We start from the raw sequence: 24,266 nt of genomic DNA, 5'->3' as shown, positions 1-24,266 counted from the left end.
GTGTATATTAACAAAGTAATCCTCGTTTTCTGCTGCATGTGTGGCAAATAGCAACCCCTCTCGGTTGATATAGAAATGAACACGGTCGCTGCTGCTCATTCAGTAACCAACTGCAATCCCTCGTTCTCTCCGGGTTTACATGACAACATGTGGGCGCAGCTCTACTTGAGACTGGTGTGATGATTACACTGCGTCTTTGTGATGGGACATAAGCCACAAACAGGATTCCATTGTTTATGACTTTATTTAGGTAGTGGTCTTTGTTTTCCATGAAAAAGTATGGAGAAATTAGTGTTATGTTGAGAAGCCAGTTGATTTGAGATGGTACCAGTTGTCGTCAGTGAGTATTAGAGTGTACGGTTTGTTTTGATCAACCTTTGTTGTTCTGTCAAAGTCTTCTAAATCACACAATTTACCACTGAATGATGGGTATATTCTCCTTTCATCCATGTCATTGCAAACTATATCATATCATGTTTTGCTGCTATATCTTGATGTATCTAGGTTAAAAGTATTATCAGGTCCATCGACAACGGTGACTTCAACGTGCCTGTAAATGTTGTTTATAAGCATAAAAGCATGTATTTTGCCATCTATCCCTGTGTCATCAAACCGTCTAGTATCACCTAGGTCTGATAAACTTGTATTAATGCATCTTTTTATTCGCATTCTTGGCCCTTGATTACTAGCCATTATTGTATATGTAGTGTTACACTTAAGTATCCTATATTTATAGCATTATTTTTTGTATATAAAATTAATATCTTTAATTCAGAAATATTACCATTTGTCAACTTTTTATACTGATGTGATGAAAATGACTCTGTGTGGCCCTCATTTTCTGTTTTAACCAGGACAGCCGTCAACAACGTGGAAGAATGTTCATTTGTATATTATTTGTTGTGCTAATCTGTTCAAGATGAATGCATAGCTTGCGGTATGGAACTAGATCTGGTACGTTTATACCAGTGCCGCCCTCATCAGGGATTATTTCACTTGATGGCAGCCCTAGCATCTTTGCCAACGGTCGACCAAATCTCAGTTTGCTTCCCTCAAGAGAGTTGGTATACTCCACTGTTTTGTTTGAGTCATTTATTTTAAGTTCTGAATTGAAGTCTTTGAAAATTTCATCATAGAGAGAACACAAGCTGTAGTAACCATCAGTTATTTTGGATGGAATTCCTTCGATGAAGAACTTATTGGTTTTTTTTGTTGATGTTTGTCCATTGCGGGTAGTAGGTGATATGGCATAGTGCTATTTTGAGTTGACCAGACGTGTTATCAATGGTGTATATAAGTTGAACGACCTCACTGCTCGTTATATCTGGAAGCGTAATGTACATATTATAATATAAATTATATGTAATAATAATATGTATAAACCCGAAGTGCATTGCCCAAAAAACGACAACATAAATGCCATCAACTTCACACACATGAAAATCTTGGTTGATGTGGATGGTTTATATTTCAAAGCCCGATTCATGGATGTGTTTGAACATTGTGTTTTTTCAGTCACGAACGTGAAACGGTACATGGTTTAACAACCCGATGCAATTCAGGCAGAATCAATTCAGTTTCGCTGTGTGGTGCGCGATGACTGGATGTGGCTTGACGTTGACACTAGAAGTGATGAACTGATTAAATCTGTGTTTACATTTCATGTGTACTACCATATCAGATGTATTCTCAAAGAAATAAGTGCACCAATACCTCAGGATAAGGCATGGAATGCAATAAACAACCCATACGATAGACGGTGTTGATCCAAAGACGGACTGGCGTTTACCAGGGCCAAATCACGGATTAGGGATTCTCAGGGCTCAGTCACAGACGTGCTCCAGTATCATAGGTGATGGAACTGCTTATGATGCGCAGAAACAGTTTGTGGCTACCATTGAGGACGCGATAGCATCATCAGTAGATCTACCTAGTGCAATAAAACAATACCAGGACACGTTACAATATGCCAGGTCAAAAGTCGATTACGTGTTTGATGTGGGATTGTACAGGGCTCCGAGTAACATGCGTCTGAGAATCAATAAAATAATGGGCTACAACAATGAAATAATCATTGCCACGTCTGACCAAAAATTGGGTGTTAATGCTGCGGTCATCGTCTCCCATGTACTATCATTTACTAGTGAAACTGGTATAGTGGCATCACCACCAGAGCCAAGGGTTAAACCAACATATGGGGGTGTGGGCGTATCCCCCACCATGCAGACAGCCAATCAGCAGCACATTGATCGTAAACCAGCGTTAGTTGTCGGAGGGATCATGGTCAGCTTGTGTCTCATTTGGCAATTCCCTAGCCGCGACGATGAATGCCCACAGATTTTGACCAAGCCACATGACAGTTTTACCCAGTGTGCTGAGCAGCCATGAGACGATGCTACCCATGCTACGACATGGTTTTTATTGCTTTTTAATCCATCATAATAATCGTCTACTGTTGTTTTCAAAAGTTGGTTGCTCAATGATGAACTAGTAACCAAAGTATCTTCATCGTAATCAACATCAGCAGTAGCTTCAAAATTATCCATCTGGATATCGTCCATAATTTTGAAATTATGTTATGCTAAATATTAATACATAATAATGTCATACGGTAGAAAACTAAATCCTTTTTGAAGATTAAGAGAACCACTAGGCATCAAAGCTCTGCGCCAGTCGGTTACTATTACAAACAACCCCAGCAACCCCAGACTTTGAGTTGCTAACTGGGCATGCACCATTTTACCAAGCTGCATTGGGTAACAGGTTGGAATATGAACTCAATGATTACAGCAAAGTCATTTACACACCAAACGGTGAAGAGGGTAGTTACAAGATCGACAACATATCGTTGGAGTTTGACATGGTGTCTAGTCTGGATCTTGCCAGGCACATTCGAAATCAGTATTCTGGAAAAATGACCATCCTGTACGATAGGATACTGCGGCATAGAATGATAGTACATGACAAGAGCGACATGTTATGGAATATCAACATGAAGTGCCGGCGCGATCGATGAAAGGTATATTGATCATACCCATGAAGGAATACAATCCATTTGAAAGAGATGAGAAATTTTTCAACCCAGAAATCACCAAAGTACGAGTAGAAGTGACCATAAAGGGAGTGCCTAATCAATTATTTAGCCATGGAAAGAGAGCATAGTAGCAATGGGATGAAATAATGAAGCTATCGGCGTTCAGATGAAACTCAATAGTCAACAACGTGGTTAGTGACCTGGATTAATCCTTCATGAATATCAGTAATTACCTAACAACAAAGTATGCGTTATGGTTGGATATGAGATCGACAGATGATAACACTCTACATGGTAGTGTTACCATTCAAATAACGAAGAAATCTCAATCATCTGGTAAATTAAATTATATTTACATGTAATTATGGACGCACAACTTACTATAGACAATGGGAGATTTGTGCAAGCCATCTATTAGTGGGAGGCACCCCCACACCCCCAATAACTATGAGGGTCACCCCCATGATCCGCACTGCGCCATAATATGTGTGCAGACGGGTTGTGGTAATACTGTTTTTATACTGGATTTGTTGGAGGGGTACTACAAAGAAGTATTTGACTAAATCGTTATTTTATGTCCTACTATAGACATGAACAAGACTTACAAGGATAGATCTTGGGTCATGGCGGACCTGGACATACGCAGAGTCGACCCAGGTACATGCCTACAAGAGTATTTAAACTTTTTTCACAACCATTTTAAAGGAAAAACGACTTTGTTCATCTTTGATGACAGCAGCGCTAATAGAGAGATAACAAAAATAAGAGACATGGTGTCGTTTTTAGCTTTTTCAGGCCGACACGCAAATCACAGCATCTGCGTGCTGACACAAAAATTCAACTCTGTGTTGAAATATTTGAGGGAGTTGACGCGATGGGTGGCATTATTTCACTGCAAGGATAGGGATTCGTTCGAGGAGTGTTTGAGAGAGACCGATGTGATGAGTAAACCAGACTGGGAACGGGTGAAGAAACAGCTCGCTGAAACTAAGCATGCAAAGTTCCTGTTGAAAACCGATCAACCAGTGGATTACCAAGTAATAGTTTAGTAATTCTTAGTAATTTTTAGTAATAGTGTAGTAATGATTTAGAAATTTTAGTTATGTTTCAGTAATACTGGTTTTTGAAGTTCTAGTTGTGTGTAAGCTAACCTTTGTATCTCTGTATTTAGTGTGTGTTGGTTATTATCTTTTAAAAATTAAAACTGGAATACTATATTATAAAATGGAGTGTGATAAATTACTGGAACAGATGTTATTATATGAACAAAAGGACAACAAGCAGCGAGACAGACTGATAACACTAGTTGTGGGTGGTAAGGCAAAACAATATTTAGGTGATAACATAACTGCTGATTAAATTCAGAAAATGTCAGATGAGGAAATAAATAAAATATATGGTAGGTATGGGACACAATTCGGGGCTGAGATGACAAAAGTGAAAGGTTCTACTATTACCCAGATTTATACCAGCATAGCATCGCACTTTTTGCCAATCCCACCGGAACATCGACTCTACTTGTTAGATAACTTAGAGAAGGACCCGTTTATCGATAATGCCTTGGGCTATATCAGTTGTGCTTTGTATCATAAATATGGTATATGTAGCTCTGATGATGGCAGCGATCATCACAGCGAAGCATTGTAAATTTGGTAAAAGAAGATATAATAATATTATACAAGATGGATGCTGCCCAGGAAGAGATAACCGAGATTCCGGAGCCGAGTCCTGTGGACAGCCGACTGACACGTCACCAAGAAGAAGAACCAAAAAAGAGTTGAAGCTGGTAGAATAAATGTCTTAGCCAGGCACAAAATAATTACACATTGTGGATGACAGTTGGTGGCATAGTAGCCACTGTTGCTGTTTCATATCGCGGCCCAAGTAAATCCCTGGCAATAACACGTCCGTTTTCAAATATAAATCATGGTAATCGCCTAGATTCTTACAACCCAGGTTTTCCCATATGTTTACGTGTTTGTAATCGTCTTGTGAGGCAGACGCGTCTGACAGCTTGCTATAAAAGCGGCCAATGGGAGGTAGCTCTGTCTTATTAAACTTAGACAGTCATCCATATATTCATACGGGTAGATACCCTTACGTAGCAGCAAAGGTCTAGTTTTCTCTTCTGTGTAACGATTAGTTAAAACTAATTCGTTTGAGTTATTAGCCTTTACCAAGCTAGCGACGACAACAGAAACTGAACACTGTCTATGAATCTCAGCCCATTTAAGGAAAAGGATATATATCTTTCCATATTGTTTGGGATACAGGTTATGTGGCCTTTTACCTTTGAAATGACCTGCATAATCAAGTGTGAATCATAGCCGCGGAGATTATGAAATACGATGGGGATGTGTATCTATTTCGGATTTATCCTGTAACTTTAAGTTGTTCATCGTTTTGTAAACACTTCAGAAATTTTTCAGCCACGCCATGGCCCTCTGTATATAACTGTGGGTTTACTTTTACCGTCACAACGAACGACCACATACCCGAATCCACACACTTTGTGCTCTTGGACTCTTTGTGTGAAACTTGTATCAGTGGAATGGGCTACTGTGCTGATTGGTTTCATGATAGCTTCGAAATTGGTGTAGATAATATACTGCACCAGCATTTGATTTTTGTGATTGTAAAGATATTATAGGGTTCTTTTGGCATCTCTATCCGTACAGCCGTTTCCCCCACCTCCCGGCAATACTTTCTGTGTGAGACGAGCAGGTTGGGCTTTGAGAATCCATGAAGGTACCTTTCACAAAAGTGTTTCTTCCCCTTATATTTTGATTGATTGTACACCAAGCGGCTGGAATGTGTTATTGTTATGTAGTGGCATCTGGATTCTGTTTTTCTATTTTTGTGAACTGAGAGATAGGGGTGGGCTCCTTTATACCATCCCAAATGATCCCATCATCTTCCAGATAACTGGAAAGTGTGCAGTGCATGGATGTTTCTTGATTGGAAGTTTGGCGACTCTTAATGCTATCCTCATGCAATTCTCCCCTGTATTTGGAATATTAACCATAGCGTGTTTGTCTGCAATATATTTAGGAGTGGATAAAGATCTCCATCCTTTCAATGGCACATAATTTGCGATATCCAGGTAGACCATGTGAATCTTGTCAACCACCCAACCAGATCCCTGATTAGTGTATTGTTCAAATGTTTCACGAGTACTGCAAGAAGTAAGAGATTCATCCAGCATTTCAAATTCAGATTCTTCAACTGACTTTAGCAACAGACAGAACATACTGAAATAAAGCCATAGCCAACCTATGCTTGTCAACTAGTGACATGGTTGATATCCCTATTTCTTTTGAGTTTAGGATTTGTCTGCACAGTTGAAATAATCACGGAAGATGTTAAAGCCCATTTTCCCTCAATGTATCTTTTCCTTTAAAGACTATTTCTTATGACATGTTCTATGCACAACATGGAGAATAAGTAATTGGAAACTGTTTATCAATATTCAAGCCCTTATCATATTGCACTATGGAATTTGCCAAAGACAGTTATTTCTTGTGTGCACCATTTGCATTGATGCAGGCTTGACAACAACAACCCACAGATGACACTAAGTAATTGATTTGATGAAAAATTGGGAAATGTTATTCCATGCTTGAACCAATTCAGCTAACGTCAGTGACTGATTCATCCATTTTATCCCAAGTGTGCATGATAGGTACTTGATTGCCAAGGGAGTACTGAAATGTTACGTTGTCTCAGGAAATCTGTCACTGCACAAGGGACATGTGAATGGGCATTATCTTGCTGAAATGCGAAGTTTATGTCCTCTAATGTAAGGCTGGACTTGAGGCCTATTGATCTCATTCCTATATCATAGACGTGTCAGACTGCCACAGACAATGACGAGTTGTGTCTGACCATGTGATGTGATGCATGCCCATACCATAATGCTTTTACTTAAGTGGCGATGTTGAACAATGCACAGATTAGAGTGCCATTCATCTCGCTGTTGTACACCTTTACTCTGTCTTCTTAGCTGTCATTTTGACTTATCAGTGAGCTAAACACCATCACAACCTTGTACCATAGATGCTGTCTGCACCAGGCAAAGACTGTCTGCCTTGTCACAATGGTACTTAATGGCTCATACCTACTATAGGTAACACTGCAACTGCTGAGAAATGTTTGCAGGTGTCCTGCAGATTTGAAGAAGTCAATTAATAACTTACTCACCAAGCAATATTTTGTGAAAGTGTTCACAGCCCTGGATTGGTACAGTAGTCTATCTTAGCCATGCACGGCTAGGCATGGAGTTGTGTTCTATGCCTAGTGATGCAGCCACAAAGTGTTTCCCTTTCAGCAGAAACCTCAAGAGAGCATCACCGACACTGCTTTAAGTAGCAGAAACATACTTCTCCCTAAACAAAATTATCCTGGAGGCACTGCAATCACTGCTTGATTGTGGTACTGGATTACGATTTTTGGGGGGTGGGAGGTGGGGTGGTGGTGTTTGAGTTGTTTGAGGAACTGTGATGGTGTGATGGGGAATACTCGTAAGAAGGTCATATCACGTATTGTAGTCCAATGGCTAGACCAGGTGATTCTAAAATATTTGTTATGCATGAAGGCACTGAAACCAGCCCCACTGGATAATACATCTGTAAGTAAGTGAAACAAATTCCTCTCCATCTACTTTTGGACTCTTGTCTGCATTGCATTCATGTCAATTCTACAACCCTCAAAAAATGAGTTCAAATGTTGTTGGCAATGACCCCAAACTGTTCGAGTGTATGTATACTCTCACTGAGGTTATCTGATGAGCATTTGCTGGTACCCACACTTGTTTTTTTAATTAAGAAGTCATCCAGGTAATGGGATGTGTGATTGCTTGCACCATTGCACTAAATGACTGAATATAGACATACAATATGGAACAGAAAGCATTTATTGATATATTCCTCAGTGTCAAATCATATGCCTGACAGTGAAGTTGGGTGGGTGGACTTGTATGATTGATTATAAAGGATGAACTGACTGGTGTTCAATGTCCCAGCTGTTGAACCATAGCTCCATCAAATCTGCCATCTACCGCTGAGACAATAGTTGTTGATAGATTTGCCCATGGAATAAGTTAAATGATGCATTAGCTGGAAATCATCAGCATGTTTGTCTGAATGATGAATGTAGTCATCTTTCTTATGCACCAGACCTACTGGGGATATGTGGAGGTTATGCAAGCAGAGCTCCAAATGAAATTTAGCCCATGTGGGTACTGAACCCACTGTATTTGTTTGGAGTGGGTATTGTGACTGTTGAGTGGGTGTTTCATTTTCTGTTACCCACTGTTTTAATATAAGTGAGTATTTCAGTCATTTTACTTACCTGTGTCAGTGAGTTTGCTAAACAGATGTGTACTACCTTATGTCATACCTAATAAAAAACAACTTAAATATAATGGTAATGATTTCATAAAAATCACTCCTCCTCTACTGACAGTACAAAACTAGTACAACTTCATAACAATCGATTTCAGTATGCAAGTGATTGTGATAAATATTTGCGTACACACGTTTTAAAGTTTTTGTGTGTTTAATATATTCAATGTGTAATTTGTGCCCAAAGATTATTTTTCAATGCATAATAATATTGGAAAGTTTCTCTGCATACTTTGTCTTGATAATGCAGCTTATCTGGGCCCCTGATTCAAGGGTATGTCCTAAAATGGGCCCATCTTGGTAATTTGCCCATGACAGAGGGTTTTTATTTAGGTAATTTCTCAAGGAAGCCAGATTCTGTCAGATTTCAGGGATGTTAGGAGAGAAAGCATCCTCTGTGAACAATCAAATGATGTCACTGTTGGTTTATAATTGTAGGATATGACATGACCACCGGGCGTTATTGAAAAGTAAGTCCGCTTCCAGCGGGAAATGCCCAAGGGCATGTTATACGATATCCAACTTATAAACCAACCAGAAGATGTAATTTAGATATAATTTCAATATCTAGTATTTATTGATGAAATTTACTGGTATAAGACTGGCAGCCAGTGCTTTCGCCTTGCATGCACAATGCATGTGCTCCCCGTGTGCTACCTGTGCCGTGCACATGTGCTGCCATCACTTCCCGTCTTGAGAAGAACATACAGTTCAAACAATCTGACAAACAATCACATTCTTCACAGTGATATCGCATTCAGTGATGGCAAGACAAAGTCGTATCAGTCTCCAAAACAAGTGGTAATTCAGAGTAATGGCCATTTCTCAGAAAAAACCCAGACAGATGGACGATATTGAAATAATATACTGGGGCACAGAGACGTTATTAAGATAATTGCCTGTGACAGAGGGACATTATTAAGATAAGCGCCCTCTGAAACAACATCATATCAGATTTGAGGAAAAGTTTCCCCTAAGAACAATAGAGTGACATCAATGTTGGTTTATGAGTAATTATAACACTTGTCTCAAGCGACAGATGTTTGGATTAGAGCTCAGGGACGGTGTCACACAATTATTATATTCATAAAATGTCATGAAAAGAACTATCAGTCAAGTTCTGTTATGTTTTTGTTCTTTGGCGTTCATTAACTTGTTAACAGATAATAGGTTGTGCTGTCCCAACATGGGTGAATATATAAAGAATAACTAAATGAATTACTTATCAAATAAGTCAAGGTTGTATGCTTTGTTATGTTCTGCCAACTTTAGTAAACTGCCATCTTGTCAGTAGATATCGGATTAAGAAAACTTATCAAAATAGTTCGTCTACATCTTTAAGTTACTTTTTAATAATCAATCTAGCACTGGAAACTGCCATGTGTTCAGTGACATTGGAGTACATACATACATACATACATACATACATACATACATACATACATACATACATACATACATACATACATACATACATACATACATACATACATACATACATACATACATACATACATACATACATACATACATACATACATACTGTACCACCACTGATTATTTAATCTGTGTTTAGATATGTGTGCAGAAAATAAATGTCAAAGTGGCTGAATGTCTTTATATGACAACTATGAAAAGGAAACATGTAGTTTTTGTGAAGTTTATTTAATTACCATATCTCGATGTAAAGAGTCAGTCTAAAATGCATCATGACATAGGTGGGTTGTTCTTCAAAATAAACTGAAGCACATATTAGGGCCTGATTTACTGAATCACATAGTACAGTCTGCTGCTTATTACCACAGTGAAATACTTAATCAAGCCTGTCTGGAGTGATAACTGATAAAGTTGACAACATAATTCTGTTTTGAATCATGGAGGTCAAACTGAAACGGGAAATAACTGCCCTTCACCTTTAATGATCTGACACTAAAACTAAAATGTATGTAACTTTTTTAACTGTTTTATTTAAATGGTGTACTCCAGAGAGGAAAATGGTCGGAAACGGGTCCGTCAACTCCACAAGCAGCTGATTGATGTTAAGAAAGAGAAAGAAATGGAGATGCAACAGAGAAATGAGATGATTGCACATCTTAAGGATCAGCTGCAGGAAATGAAGGCAAAGACCAACATGGAAGGAAAGTACATCAAGAAGTGTGCTGAAGTTGCTGTCACACAAACACAGAAAAGGTGCTTTCTGTCGGAGAAGGAAATGAAAGATGAGATAGAGGTAAATGTTTGCTTTCAGAATGAAGTTTATATGCATGCGAATGTTTGACATCATTCAAATCATATTGTGACGTCAGAATGACGTCACATATGAGCAACTCCTGATGAAACGGCCAGCTGATGACACTTCACCACTGTAACTGTTCTTGATGTAAAGGAGTGCAGACAGTAAAACCCTTTGGTTTTTTACGTTTTTGTTTACAATGTTGATAAACATCATGTGTTGGCCAATTTCCGGGTGTTATTGAGTATTTGAAGTCAGGGAATATTTCATTTGAAACCGACGACGATAGCTTCAAATACTCAGTGACACCCGGAAATTGGCCAACAAATGACGTCTATCACCTAAATGGAAAAACTTTCTATCAGTGCAGAAAACTGATTGCATACACATTCTACATTTCTCTTATGTTATAGTTGTCATGCCAAATGGAAATGACCCAAAATGTTACATTCACCTTGTCTCACTGTATTTTTTTTTTTTAATAAAAAGCCCATAGAAACTTAATCTGTCCACCAAACTGAAATTGTCTACTGTGTTTGAGTTGAATATTGAATTCAGTTCATTCTGTCAAATGAATTTTCCTGTGTTTATTAAAATTTGAGTAAAACCTCAAACTTAAATCAAACCTCAGACTTAAATTTGTTTTGAGAAATCAGGGCTTGAACATTTCACACATCACCATGATCGTCACTGACACGATTGGTCACATTCCACTATGTAACAGTGTCATGCAATATGTCCTGTGTGTTCAGGACAAACTTTGCCACATCAATTTCTTATTCGCTACCAAGGCCTTGAAACATGTTGTGAACTTGAAAAGAATTTTGCAATTGTTTATTTCATTTATTAACCATTTCTTGATCAGTCTCCACATGATGATGATGATAAAAAAGGGTTCAAATCTTTAATAAGGGGCCTCATTTTTTAATTTTTATTCTGAGTAGTCGGTTATGTCCATTGAGATAATCTGCAGTACGCTCTGTTAAACTCAGACTCTGTCTTTCTCGAATTGTGGTATGAAGTGGACTGAACTTACGGTCCCACCGTAATCCTTCTTTGTTGTCATGATGAAATAGCTGTTTTGCCTGGACCCTCATTATTTCAGATTTCGGACCAAAGTAACATCCTGAAAAGGTAGTTAAAAGTAGAGAAATTGTTTTTTAATTCGGACTGAGCAGGATGTCTGCTTGACCAGTAAACCTTGTATAACAACCCGTGGATTGGTTTAGATATTATATGTAGCTGTGAATGCTTACTTACCTTTTTGATGTGATTGACAATTAATTGAGACGATCATGTACACTCGGTGTCAGTGACACTAAGCATTTAAGAAGCCAAGTGTTTACCAATGGTGTTTCAAAGTAACAGGATTTTGGGTCCTGTAAGTTTCAGATGTCTGTCTGACCCAGTGAAAATTCACAGGACCCACAGAATAAAGTTAAACAAACATTTCAGATTTAACATTTCTCAGAATTGGCATTGAAATTATTAACATTATATAATGACAAACATTATAAACATAAATTTATTAACAGTGAACAAGTGTCACATGCCACAAATAACAACTTCAGACAAAGTCATTGTCATATATTCAGTCAGACACTGGGGCCAGCAGGTTGGAGACTTCCGTCTGACCATTGGCAAATCTGCCAGATTTGTCAGAGGGTCAGACACTATTCGTGAACACTGGAAGCCATCAAACAAAGTGTGGTATCAGTCAGTTCAAAAAGTCTGAGCGACCAAGGAAATGCCAGCGAACTGAATTGTCGCTTGAAACCAGGATTAATCTTATCAATGATTTTGAAGCTGTTCCAAAGATCTTACAGAAAGACTTGGCCGACAAGTACCAGATAAACAAACAAACTGTATCTGACATTTTGATGAAAAAGGAAGACTACTGATCACAGTTTGAAGAAAATGTGAATGGTTTGAGATTTCGAATGCACAAGCGAAAGTTTGAAGCAATAAACCAGACTCTGTATGACTGGTTTATACGTGTTCGAACAAAACATACCACTGTCGGGTCCTATTTGGAAAGAGAAGGCACTTCAGTTTTCAGCGGAACTTAAAATGGATGATTTCAAAGCTTCAGATGGTTAGCTGAATTCATGGAAGTCTTGCTATAACAAGAAGCCAAAGTTAGTGGTGAGAGATTGGGAGGCGGAAATCTTGGATAAACTGCGTGGTTTTAGTGAGGACAATGAAGTGTGTGACGAAGAGGGTGACAGCAACACTGAAGAAAGTGATTCAATAACCAGCAACCTCACATATCCAAAGGTTCTATAGATGCTTAGGGAAATAAAATGTTTTGCCATGGTGCAAAACTTATTGGAACTGTTGGATCCCGTGGCTGCACTTGAATCCACTACAGAAACTGTCATACTCAAATGGTCAATTAGCCATCAGTCATAGTCATTGATCACTAATTTCTACAGAAAGAAAACTTTGATATGGTGAATGAATGAATGTATGTAATAAACAAATGACTATGTCAGCAAGAGTTTCTTCTTTCTATGTACGATCGTCAAAGGGAGATAAATTTTTTGTTAATTTGTGTAACTTGGACTGTTGTTTCTGGACTATGATGTCATGACATCATAGGTGTTTCACTAGTGGTATTTTGAGGCAGTATGGTGGCATAAGTAATTCGGTGTGAGCTTACTTAGAGACCAAATTTTTAGCCTCTTTGGTTGTGACTAGACTTAATTCTAATTTTTAGAATTATTATGGAAACATGTTTGAATTGTGTGAAAAATTCTTGTGATATTTATTTAATCTAACAATTAAGTATGTGTTATCAGTGTGAAGACACTGTGTCTTGTGATGACTGTATGAAAGTTATGCAGTTGTTTGCTTAAAGAGATTATTGTTGTATTAAAACTTGGAGTTACTTTCCTAAGAATAATTTGCTTCTCCTAACTGGAGGGGGCCCTAGATATCAGAGTTACTGCTACTGAGAAAGGTAAGCTGTATGATTTATTGGAAGTCATGACGATGCATAGCATAGGTGATATGCACAGTCATATCTCTAACTCATTAAGGCCGAGAGACGAGTATGTGCATCAAATTAATTAGCTTCTCACAGCGAGAGCCTCATATGGGCGGTAATAAGAAGCATGTTTTACATTTTAAATTTGTACTGTACATATTATTTCAATCAATTTAGCAGTAATAATCAAAGATTAGCTTTTCTTACAAGAGTTAATCAGAAGAAGTATTAAAGTGTTTTGATAACAACTGCTAGCAATGTCATGGGCTTATACAGGTAAATGAATACATGTCTGTGAGAAAGGGGATTATGAGATGTTGTTTCAGGAAGTAAGTGTTTGTTACTCATCATTGGGAGTGAATACTAAAATACTATTTTTGCATATTGATTGAATTAACGGTGACAAGGATGCAAAACCTTCTTCTAAATTAAATCATTCATTCATTCTTTGTAATAGTTTATATTATAAATCGTAGACATAAATAGCAATACTGTATTACACCCATGTACGTATACATTTGAAATAAACCAAGTTACTAATTTAGACCAAACTCAATTGCGACTATTGATTTTTCATAATTCTAAAGTTGATAATAATGCATAATTGAATATGAAGTGCATCGACTCATCTTGCATCGACTCATCATGTATATATACATATATATTACACATACACCATACAAGGTAATGGGAGCACTTTGTTCAAGCTGTTGGAAGTTTCATGTTGATTTGAAATGTGATTTTTCAATGCAATTTACATCAGCATTGTGTAAGAAATGTTTGTATTTGATCTCTGTAATTATCTTATCCAGTGTCATGATCACATGTATCAGATCCATTGTCAATATAAGGAGTAATATATCAGTTACGGAATTGATGCGTATAATCAGTCATTCAATCAGACAACACTAACGAGATATTTGAACACCTCTTTCAACCTCAAAATAACAGCCTCTGGCAGAATGCATGTCCAGGTAAAGTTTTGTCAAGTGTAAAACAAACTATTGCGCTGTTATGTCTTTGGACAACCTGTTTTATGGAGTCACACCCATTATCAATCTTCTGAACCTTGTTTGCATTCAAAACAAATATAGGCATGTCTATCTTCATAAATATTTGAGGGGATTCAACTGCAAGTGTATACATTATAATAAATCTGTATCGTGTCACTTTTTGTAACAGTGTGCAAATTATATTGAAATGTTCAGCAAGCCATTATGTTTGATGTACAAGTGGTGTGCGCAAAATGTATATGAAAATAAATTTAGCTCACGCCCCATCACCTGTCATTTCCTGAAACTGTGACAGGTATCTCATGATACAATTGGTCATAGATAACAAATCAGCCAATATATTGTACAGCTGAGATACAAAACGTTCTATTTGGGAACTTTGATGATACCCCATCCCAAGACCCTTTGTCTGATATATATATGCAAGGAATAGTATTATACAATATGTATACATGTATGAGAACATATATTTTCTGCTTTAAATCTATATGAACCAAAGTGACAAACTGTGAATCAGCTCCATGTAGGTCACAGACTAGTTTATTGGTTCTTTCCTTAAAATATTCCGTATACACTAGCAATTTGTTTAAGTATGTCTTACATACAAAGAAAACAAACATGTTTTAAGAAAATACACATGTACACGCCATCAAAAGTCTACAAGAGAGACTACAATAAACTTACGTAAAACATTACATATATGACATGTATTCACTCCTGCTTTCTTTCAACATATTTTTTTACAGTGCAATTAAACAATGAAACAATCAGGACTTGCTCGTATGACGAGACAGTTTCCTGTAATCTCCAAAACCTGGCAGGGATATCTGGCATGAATAGCCCTAATTAGTCTCGTCGCAGCCAGCCAGGCAATCAGCATGGGGTTTCAGGTGTTGAGCAGTGAAGTGGCTCTCGGGCTTAATGAGTTAAAGGGGCATTGATGTGGAGCGAATAATGTTTCTCACCAACGGTCTAATTATGAAACCAAGCTGCAAATTGGTGAGCACCTGCTCCCTCGACTGTGACGGACAAAGGAACTGGGCTCCTATCCACATTAGCAGAATTTCTTCACCCTAAAAAGTGATGAGGCCGGATACCCATCACATGCTGTTATTTAAAAATATCCATGGTATTCCTTATCTGATTGTAACAAAATATCCCAGCAGTGTAGTTTTTTTCTGATGACTTGATGGTATGGTGACTGATCCAATTTGATCCTACTCCTGTGCTTTTTATCTCGATATTTAATCATGTCATTTGAAAATATGAAGTCTGCATACACGTAGCAAGCTATTTGTTTCATATAAGTGCGAAAGATTGCAAAGCTTTATATTTAGATAGTTTTGAGGGTTGGCCCAGCTGTCATAGCCAACGTAAATTTTGGTAGCTGCAACCCTGGTTTATTATCTATGATAATAAAAAACACACAGTTGATTTATCTGAATTTGTAAACTAATAAAAATGACTTTGCCATTGGTAGAGAAATTTTCTTACGTACAAAAACCTGATTATACCCATTTACCCAAGTACACAGCAAATACCTATGTGCATTTCTTATGTAACAACGTAGTTCCGTTGGTATCCTCAAAGCAGTTTTGGCCCATAAGTGTTTTCAGGCTGCATGCGACACAGAGATTACATCTTCCTTGCTGTAACTCGATTTTGATGGTGTAAACTTACACGTGTTATTTGTCATCATTCACTTGATGGCCAGTTAATGAATTTATAACGGGTATAAATAGTGGTAACACCACTAAAATTACTTGACATAGGTTTCCATTTGGCATTTCTCCTGTCTGGAGACAGCATAAATTAAGGTCTGTAGTAGCAAATGTATTGCATGTTATGTAATATATGCATGTAAGTGATGCAAGAGGGTTTATCAGCTGAGTTACAAGAACAAACATCGATCAAAGGATTAACTGATAACACACTGATTGATTAATTACGTCCACAGCGGGTTTTGTCAGAAAGGCAGTGTTTATGAGTGTAGATTTACATAATCTATACTGAATACACCCTGTCGTAAAGTACGAGTGTGAAAACAACATCCTTCCCACAAAGAATTAACCGCCACTGCCTTGACTGATTGTTGCTCATTATTGGCTAACTAATGGCAGACATCATACAGTTAGTTGCCAGGTGTGCTGTCCTGGGTGACCAGTGAGATTATGTATACACCAGTGTGAAAAATTCTCAAATGATGTGACACTTTTTCGCATATTAAACTGTTGGAAGACATGAGACAGAGCAGGATTATTTACCAGCTGCAGATGAATGGAATATCTTTCTTTTATGTGGATATTGATGGATACATTCCTGAACGAGGTAATAGCCTTTTAATATGTACAGGTTTTTGTGATTTATTATTTTCTTGGTTTCCATGGAAACGTTTCGGACTTAGTCTCAAAATTGAGAGGTGTGTTCAAAAGCCATTCAAAACGTGGCAGATATATCAGTTAGAAGCTGAAGTGGTGCCTTTTGCTATTTACAGGTTTTTGTGATTTATTATTTTCTCTGGTTCTATGGAAATCTTTCAGACATAGTCTCAAAAAGGAGGGATGGGCTTTGTTTCCGGAGGAGAACTCAAAAACTATTCAATGTTTTTCTGCAAAACTTGGTAGAATCTTATATCAATCAGAACCTATAGTTGTGCCTTTTGCTATGTACAGGATCTTGTGATTTATTATTTTCTCTGTTTCCATGGAAACGCTTTGGACCTAGTCTCAAAAGTGAGAGGTGTGTTTCATTTCCAGAGCAGAACTCAAAAACTTCTTAATATCTGTTAGTAAAACTTTCTAGATATATGTGGCAGACCCCAAAGTGGCGCCTTTTGGTTTTTAAAGGTTTTTGTGATGTATTGTTTTCTTGGTTTCCATGGAAACATTTCGGAGGAGTGGGCTTTGTTCCCAGAGCACAACTCGAAAACCATTTCATCTCTTTCAACAGATCTTGGCAGATATATGAGACACATCTTGAAATTGTGACTTTGCTGATTACAGATATATAGCATTTATAATTTTCATGAATTCCATGAAAACAATTCAAACTTAGACTAAAAAAACAATGAGTAACTCTCCGATTATTTGTCCTTTCAAACATGTGGAGGCCGGGGGGGATATGTCATCTTCTGATGACTCTTGTTATTAACTTTCAAAATGCATACAAATGTTACAAGGAACTAGTTAGGTTTATAAGACAAAATACAAAGACGTACACTGACTTTGTTATTTTTCAGTTCTAACAGGTTGTTTTTATACCACTGGCAGATGAGAAAACTTCAAAGATTTCTTTTCATAATAATGAAGTAAAATGACTTCATCTTTGTTGATCAGTCTACACATAAACTGTCAAATGCGCATATGGGAGGCGCAGCTTAGATCACGAACCAGTCACGAATTCAGGGATATCATCTGGGTACTCACGGGAGAAAAACAATAACCATAGTTGTGTGATGATCTCAGATTTTACATCATTCTTGCCACGATGTTCTGGATTAAAGTGAGGTGTAGGGGATTGTCATGTTTGTAGGTGATATCAGTGATATCAGTTAAATGTAAATGATAATTTATATTTAATCTGTTTTCCATTAATGTCTGATTGATGTATTTGATGTAGATAAAGTTCAGTTTTTTTTGCAGGTAAAGATGAGTGGGCGCTGTCATAAAAACATGGATCTCACCTGTGTTTTTGATGGGTGTTGATTCTGGATGCATGATGATATACGAGAACATCAAAACTTGTCTGTCATCCCAGCCTTTTGACAGTCAAGTTAAGTAATAAATCATTCAAGGGAGTGTTTGCAATATACTATAACCAGGATATTTGAATTGAAAAAACTTTGAATACATTTCAAAAACATTTAAGGAAAGTATACAGTCACGTTAAGAAGGGTCAGTGTACTGGGACAGTGCATTGTATGAGTAACCAAATTTTTATTGATTCATTTCCATTGGTGAATAACAAATTCTACAAAGTGTCGTAAGTGAGGAGGAACGATCAAATCTCTACACATTTCTATGGATTGAGTTTGGAATATAGATGGTCAGTTTGTCAATAGATAGAGACACAGAGGATCTAAGATTAGTCTATTTGTGTCTTCTGGTGCTTACTAGTAGGAAATATTAGTTCGATAATTGTTAGATGTGTTGATATTTGGTTATTGGATGGCTTAATGTTCACTAATTTAAGTTAATACATACCGGAAGAACTTGATGGTACCATTTAAGTCAGGGAATTCTGGTAATTATTATTATTTATTATCAAAAGTGGGGTATGAGTCATTTTTGCATGACGTAGGGCATTATTTCCAGGGGAGGAGTCAAAATTAATAATAATAATAATAACAATAATAATGTCAAGATTCATGATGAAAGCAAGGAATTCCACAGCTACTTTAAGCGTGCCAAGGTTGTTGGACACAATTTGAAATTTGAAGTTGATTTTGTTGATGGCGATGTACTGCTGGACGGTACAGTGATGGGAGTAAACCAGGTGAAGTCTTTCACCAAGTCTGCCCAGAGTCGGTCCTTTGTGGAGAAGCTGTCTGAGAAGCCATTGTATCGTGTGTATATGCAGTGTGTGGAACAGAACAGCAATCCAAGCGACTCCTTCGCCTGGATGAAGTCGGCTGGTCTCAAATGTGAAACTGAGGGCTTCCTTTTTGCTGCTCAGGACCAGTCACTTCCCACTCGCAATCGCCAGAATGTGATTCTTAAAGAAAATATCAATATGAAATGTCGTCTTTGCAATCAATTTACAGAGACTGTCCAACACCTTGTTAGTGGATGCCCTTCCTTGGCACAAACAGCATATCTTAAAAGACATGATGGCATGGCTCGCTGCTTTTATTATCGTCTCCGCCATGCCTGTGGCTTTGACTCCGAGGTCCATCCATGGTACGACGCTGAGCATGTCCAGGGCGTCCTGGAAAATGACAGCTACAAACTTCTCTGGAATAGGCCAATATACAGCCTGAGACGAATTCCAGCCAACAAACCTGATCTTGTCCTTTTTGATAAAGCCAATGAAATTATTTATATCATTGAATTTTCTGTCCCTTTTGACAGCAATGTGATTGGCAAGATTCAGGAAAAGCATGATAAATATGTGGACCTCGCCTTTGAAATGTCTTGCTTGCATCCCAAGTACACTGTCGTCAGGCTCCCCATTGTTCTCGGTGCCCTTGGTTTGGTACCTCCTGATCTCTTGGCGCAGATGAGGAGAGTGCCCGGGTTCTCCACCGGGAGCGCAGCCCTTCTGACAATCTGGGTAATGCAGAAGGCTGCAGTGTTGGGGAGCCTTCATATTCTCCGGAAAGTTCTTGGTGGGTTCGACTAGGCAGTGTTTCCTGGGAGAAGTCCCATTCGCTGTCTGGGCTGCGTGTAGAGGGGGCGAGGGCCCTGAGCTGATGATGAGCTTGACCAGCCTGACTGTGCCAGGATCACCCGAACCCTCTCTGCTGCATTTCAATTTTTAATCTGTAAAACATAATTCTCTGGAATAGGCCAATATACAGCCTGAGATGAATTCCAGCCAACAAACCTGATCTTGTCCTTTTTGATAAAACAAATGAAATTATTTATATTGTAATATACAACCCAAATTAACATTTTCCACAGGTGTTTGCATGCGACGAGTTTTCCCATATTGACATAGTGGCAGGGAGCGTCATCGCATTTATCCTCAGTCTTTAGATTAGGAGACGTAATACAGTTTGAATGACATTCAATAGATATTCTGTGTTATGTACACTCAAATGCATATCCTTGTTACCTGACAAAAACTTGTATTTAACTGCCGTTTTGTCAGAGCTATTGCTTCGGCAATGTTATCCATGGAGGCGGCCATATTGATGACGTCATGCATGGAAAGCCATATTGATGATGTCATGAGTTTATGTGTATACAGTTCGTCGACAAAATTACTTTTGCAATTTCTATATTTTGAGCATCAAAAGACATTTCCGTATTTATATTGACACTCAAAACGCTCTACACGTAATAGTACTTCACCCCTACTGCACCAATAGGAAATTAAAATATTTTGCTTGTTTACGTAAACAAATTACGTCAAGAGGACTGCGACGTAACTCTCGTCAGTTAGCATTTCTTGACAGTTAGGAGTGGTTGACTAACTGCGACCCATGCAAGTAGAGGTTTCTCTGTTGAGAAGATATTTTTGTCGGTATCTACCGTGTGTAACACTACAAATGTAAGTGTTTTTCTAGCAAAATTCAAGCAAAACTAAAGCAAGACTTAAGCTAGCAAAATATGTTAGGAATGGCACTGTATTTATTTACTGAAAATAATTGAAATACAAACATTGAGGTGGAGGAATAGGGTTGTGAAACCTGATATGACAAGGGAAAAGTTTTTCTCCAGGTGGGATACCAGGGAGAAGGTGAGGCGAAGCCGAGCCTTGTTCCTGGTATCGCACAGAGAGTTAGTCAGATGAATTATTGTATATTGCTATAACAATAATTATATAATATTCTATGATTTATTAAACACTATAAGTGAGTGTGGTTTACACCTTTATTAGCAATAATTCCAGCAATAACACAGCTTGATATATGAAAAAAGAAAATTTACGCAACATACTTTTTATCCCCCCGGCATGTAATGCAGGGGGATATAGTTGACGCCTCTTCCATCTGTCCGTCCGTCCGTCCGTCATCATTTTGTTTCTGGAGCATAACTCAGAAACCGTTCAGTACTTTTAGACGAAACTTGACTGATAAAATAATCTCAACCTATACTTGTGCCTTTTGCTACTTACAGAATTTTGGCATTTTTTTTGTGTGTTTTTCCATGGAACATTTTGGTGTTACTCTAATGGTAGGGTGGGCTTTGATTCCGGAGAAGAACTAAAAAAAAGTTGAGTATTTTTCTGCAAAACTTGGTAGATATGTGTGGCAGACCCCAAAGTGGTGCCTTTTGCTATTTATAGGTTTTTGTGATTTATTATTTTCTTGGTTTCCATGGAAATGTTTCCGACTTAGTCCCAAAATGGAGGGAATCGGGCTTCGTTTCCGGAGCAGAACTCAAAAGCCGTTCAATATTTTTCTGCAAAACTTGGTAGATATATCAATCAGAACCTAAAGTGGTGCATTTTGCTACTTACAGGTTTTTGTGATTTCTTAGTTTCTCGGTTTCCATGGAAGCGTTTTGTACTTAGTCTCAAAAGTGAGAGATGTGTTTCGTTTCTGGAGCAGAACTCATAAACTTCTTAATATCTGTCAGTGTTACTTGGTAGATATGTGTGGCAGACCCCAAAGTGGTGCCTTTTGCTATTTACAGGTTTTTGTGATGTATTATTTTCTCGGTTCCATAAAGACGTTGCACAGCCGGAGCACAACTTGAAAACCATGTCATATCTTTCAAAAGATCTTGGCAGATGTACGAGACAGATCTTGAAATGGTGACTTTTTCTGATTGCACATATTTGGCATTTATATTTTTCATGACTTCCATGGAAACAATTCAGACTTGGTCTAAAAACACAATAAGTAACTGTCGGATGATTTGTCCTTTCAAATATGTGGGGGCTGGGGGATATGTCATCTTCTGATGACTCTTCTTCTTATTTTCTCTCAGGAATGTTTAATACAAGTGAAGCCCATTTTCTGTGTCCTCGCCTTAATGTTGCTTGAATATTGCCAAAAGCGGTGTAAAACCACCACATTCAGTTAGTCACTTTAATACAAACAAGTTTAACAAACACCATTCAACACTTACAGTTTACAATGTGTACAAGCACGTTTTTCAAACTGACAGTGCAGTACACACCATTACAGAAAATGAATTCGGACGAAGAGGTGATTATGGCTTCTCAAGAAGTTGAAGATATCCTTAAAATGGAAGGTAAGTAATGCGCCCGAAGGGGCAATTGCTGTATGTGTATTCCTAGGGGCGGTGGGGGGAAAGAGTTCTGTCCGTACTCCCCTCTTTTTACCTAGTATATCTGCTTCAGGGGGATTCCTTCCCCAGTGTAGTATTCCTATACTGAAATAAGTCCATACAGTCCAAATGCCCCTGTTCGATTCCCCACATGGGAACAATGTATGAAGCCTATTTCTAGTGTTCCCCTGGAACATTGCTGGAATATTGCTAAAAGTGGCGTAAAACAACACTCACTTTACTCCCTGTACTCGTACACACTTAAAGCTGTAAGAATGTGATTCTCATGACCGCCTTCGCGGTTTTTATTTTTGAAAATATTAGGATATGGTGTGGTCATATTAATCCAAAGTTAATTCAGACAATGAAGTGATCTAATTGATTAGTGTTTAATATATTGATGTCATCTACCTAGTAACACTGCCTTATTCTTCTGATTAATGCTAATAACCTTAGATTGGTTTGGGAAATTGAGTTGACAGTACGACGAGATGATTTGGTTAATTTATCTGAATAGTACATGGACCATTGTCTATTATACAACTGTTGCAGGTGTGCGGACGTAAAAGAGAGTTAATGAACAAATGAAGATGGTCAGCAATATCCTCACCAGTAAGAAGCCAGAACCCGAGCAAGTACTATGTAGAGCCAAAAACCAAGACTTCAGCTCCAGAAAATGCTTTGTCTGAGGAGACATCTGGTATGTTTTCTTTGTCCCAGCAGAATCAAAATTTCAAGGAAAACCTTTGAACATTCCTGTTGATAATTGAATTTAAAATTATTGGTCTGATGCCAACCGACCTCTCATTCCATTGCTCGTGACTTTCTACTACCCAGTATGTCTATAATTTATTTTAGATTTGAGTAAAATATGTGTGATACTGATAACTCTAAATACCTATTTCATATTTCAGATGATTCAAGTGAACCTGAAGAAAATTGGAAAAGGAGAAGGTCTCAAGGGTGCAATGTGCAGATACTGTAGAAAATAAACTTGCTTGTATGGTTTTGAACTTATTTATTTATTAAAGGTGTTTATGGTATTTGGCACCAGACACTGTGCTGTGGAAAGTGTCTGAACGATTGATTACGATGCAGATTTTGCAGTTGTGTTTGTTGCATGGGTCATCAAGGAATGTGACTACCTGGCCACTGATTTGTGGCATGTTTTTGGGGTATTCTAGTGAGGCTCGTACTAGATAATCCTTCAGGGTTTTATTCCTTCTGTAGGCCATAATGGGGGGTAAGTTTAACACTTTTTGGCATATTTCTGATCCGGATAGCAGATGCCATCACTTCCGGATAATGGCATTGAGCTCTATGTTCATTGGATTGAAATCACAAACAAAGACCATGGCTTTTTGTTTGGTCTTAGATGGTCTTGTAGGGGTTGTCAGGAGGGTCTCCCTGTCCTTGCCGTCAGCCTTATGTTTGTTCTGTTGTATCAGTCTCTTGGGATATTCTCGTTTGAGGTAGAGGTTTATGAGGTTGAGACTATGTTTTTCTTACTCCTCAATAGAGGAGCAGATGCGTTTGAGTCTAAGGAACTGACTGTATGGGCCCTTAGTTTTGACATGTCTGGGGTGACATGACGTATACAACAGGTATATATAGAAAGATAGATTGTACCTGGACTTGCCCACATACCACAAGAGAAAACAAGCCATTGTCAACACCCAAAACAAAGGCACCAA

The 24,266-nt window shown here is 38.0% G+C and overlaps 1 protein-coding gene across 1 annotated transcript in view; it reads left to right on the top strand.

The window, feature by feature from the left end:
• Nucleotides 1-24,266, top strand: part of LOC137281525 (dynein regulatory complex protein 9-like) — an 83,879-nt gene that overhangs the window by 33,244 nt on the left and 26,369 nt on the right. The window contains exon 5 of the mRNA XM_067812805.1: nt 10,423-10,666. Coding sequence (XP_067668906.1) covers nt 10,423-10,666 — 244 coding nt within the window. The remainder of the gene's footprint in view (nt 1-10,422; nt 10,667-24,266) is intronic.

The sequence above is a fragment of the Haliotis asinina genome, chromosome 4 (assembly GCF_037392515.1).
Source record: "Haliotis asinina isolate JCU_RB_2024 chromosome 4, JCU_Hal_asi_v2, whole genome shotgun sequence".
NCBI classification, from domain to species: Eukaryota; Metazoa; Mollusca; class Gastropoda; order Lepetellida; family Haliotidae; genus Haliotis; species Haliotis asinina.
Note: the sequence above shows the minus strand (reverse complement) of the source record. Positions and strands in the feature narration are given on the sequence as shown.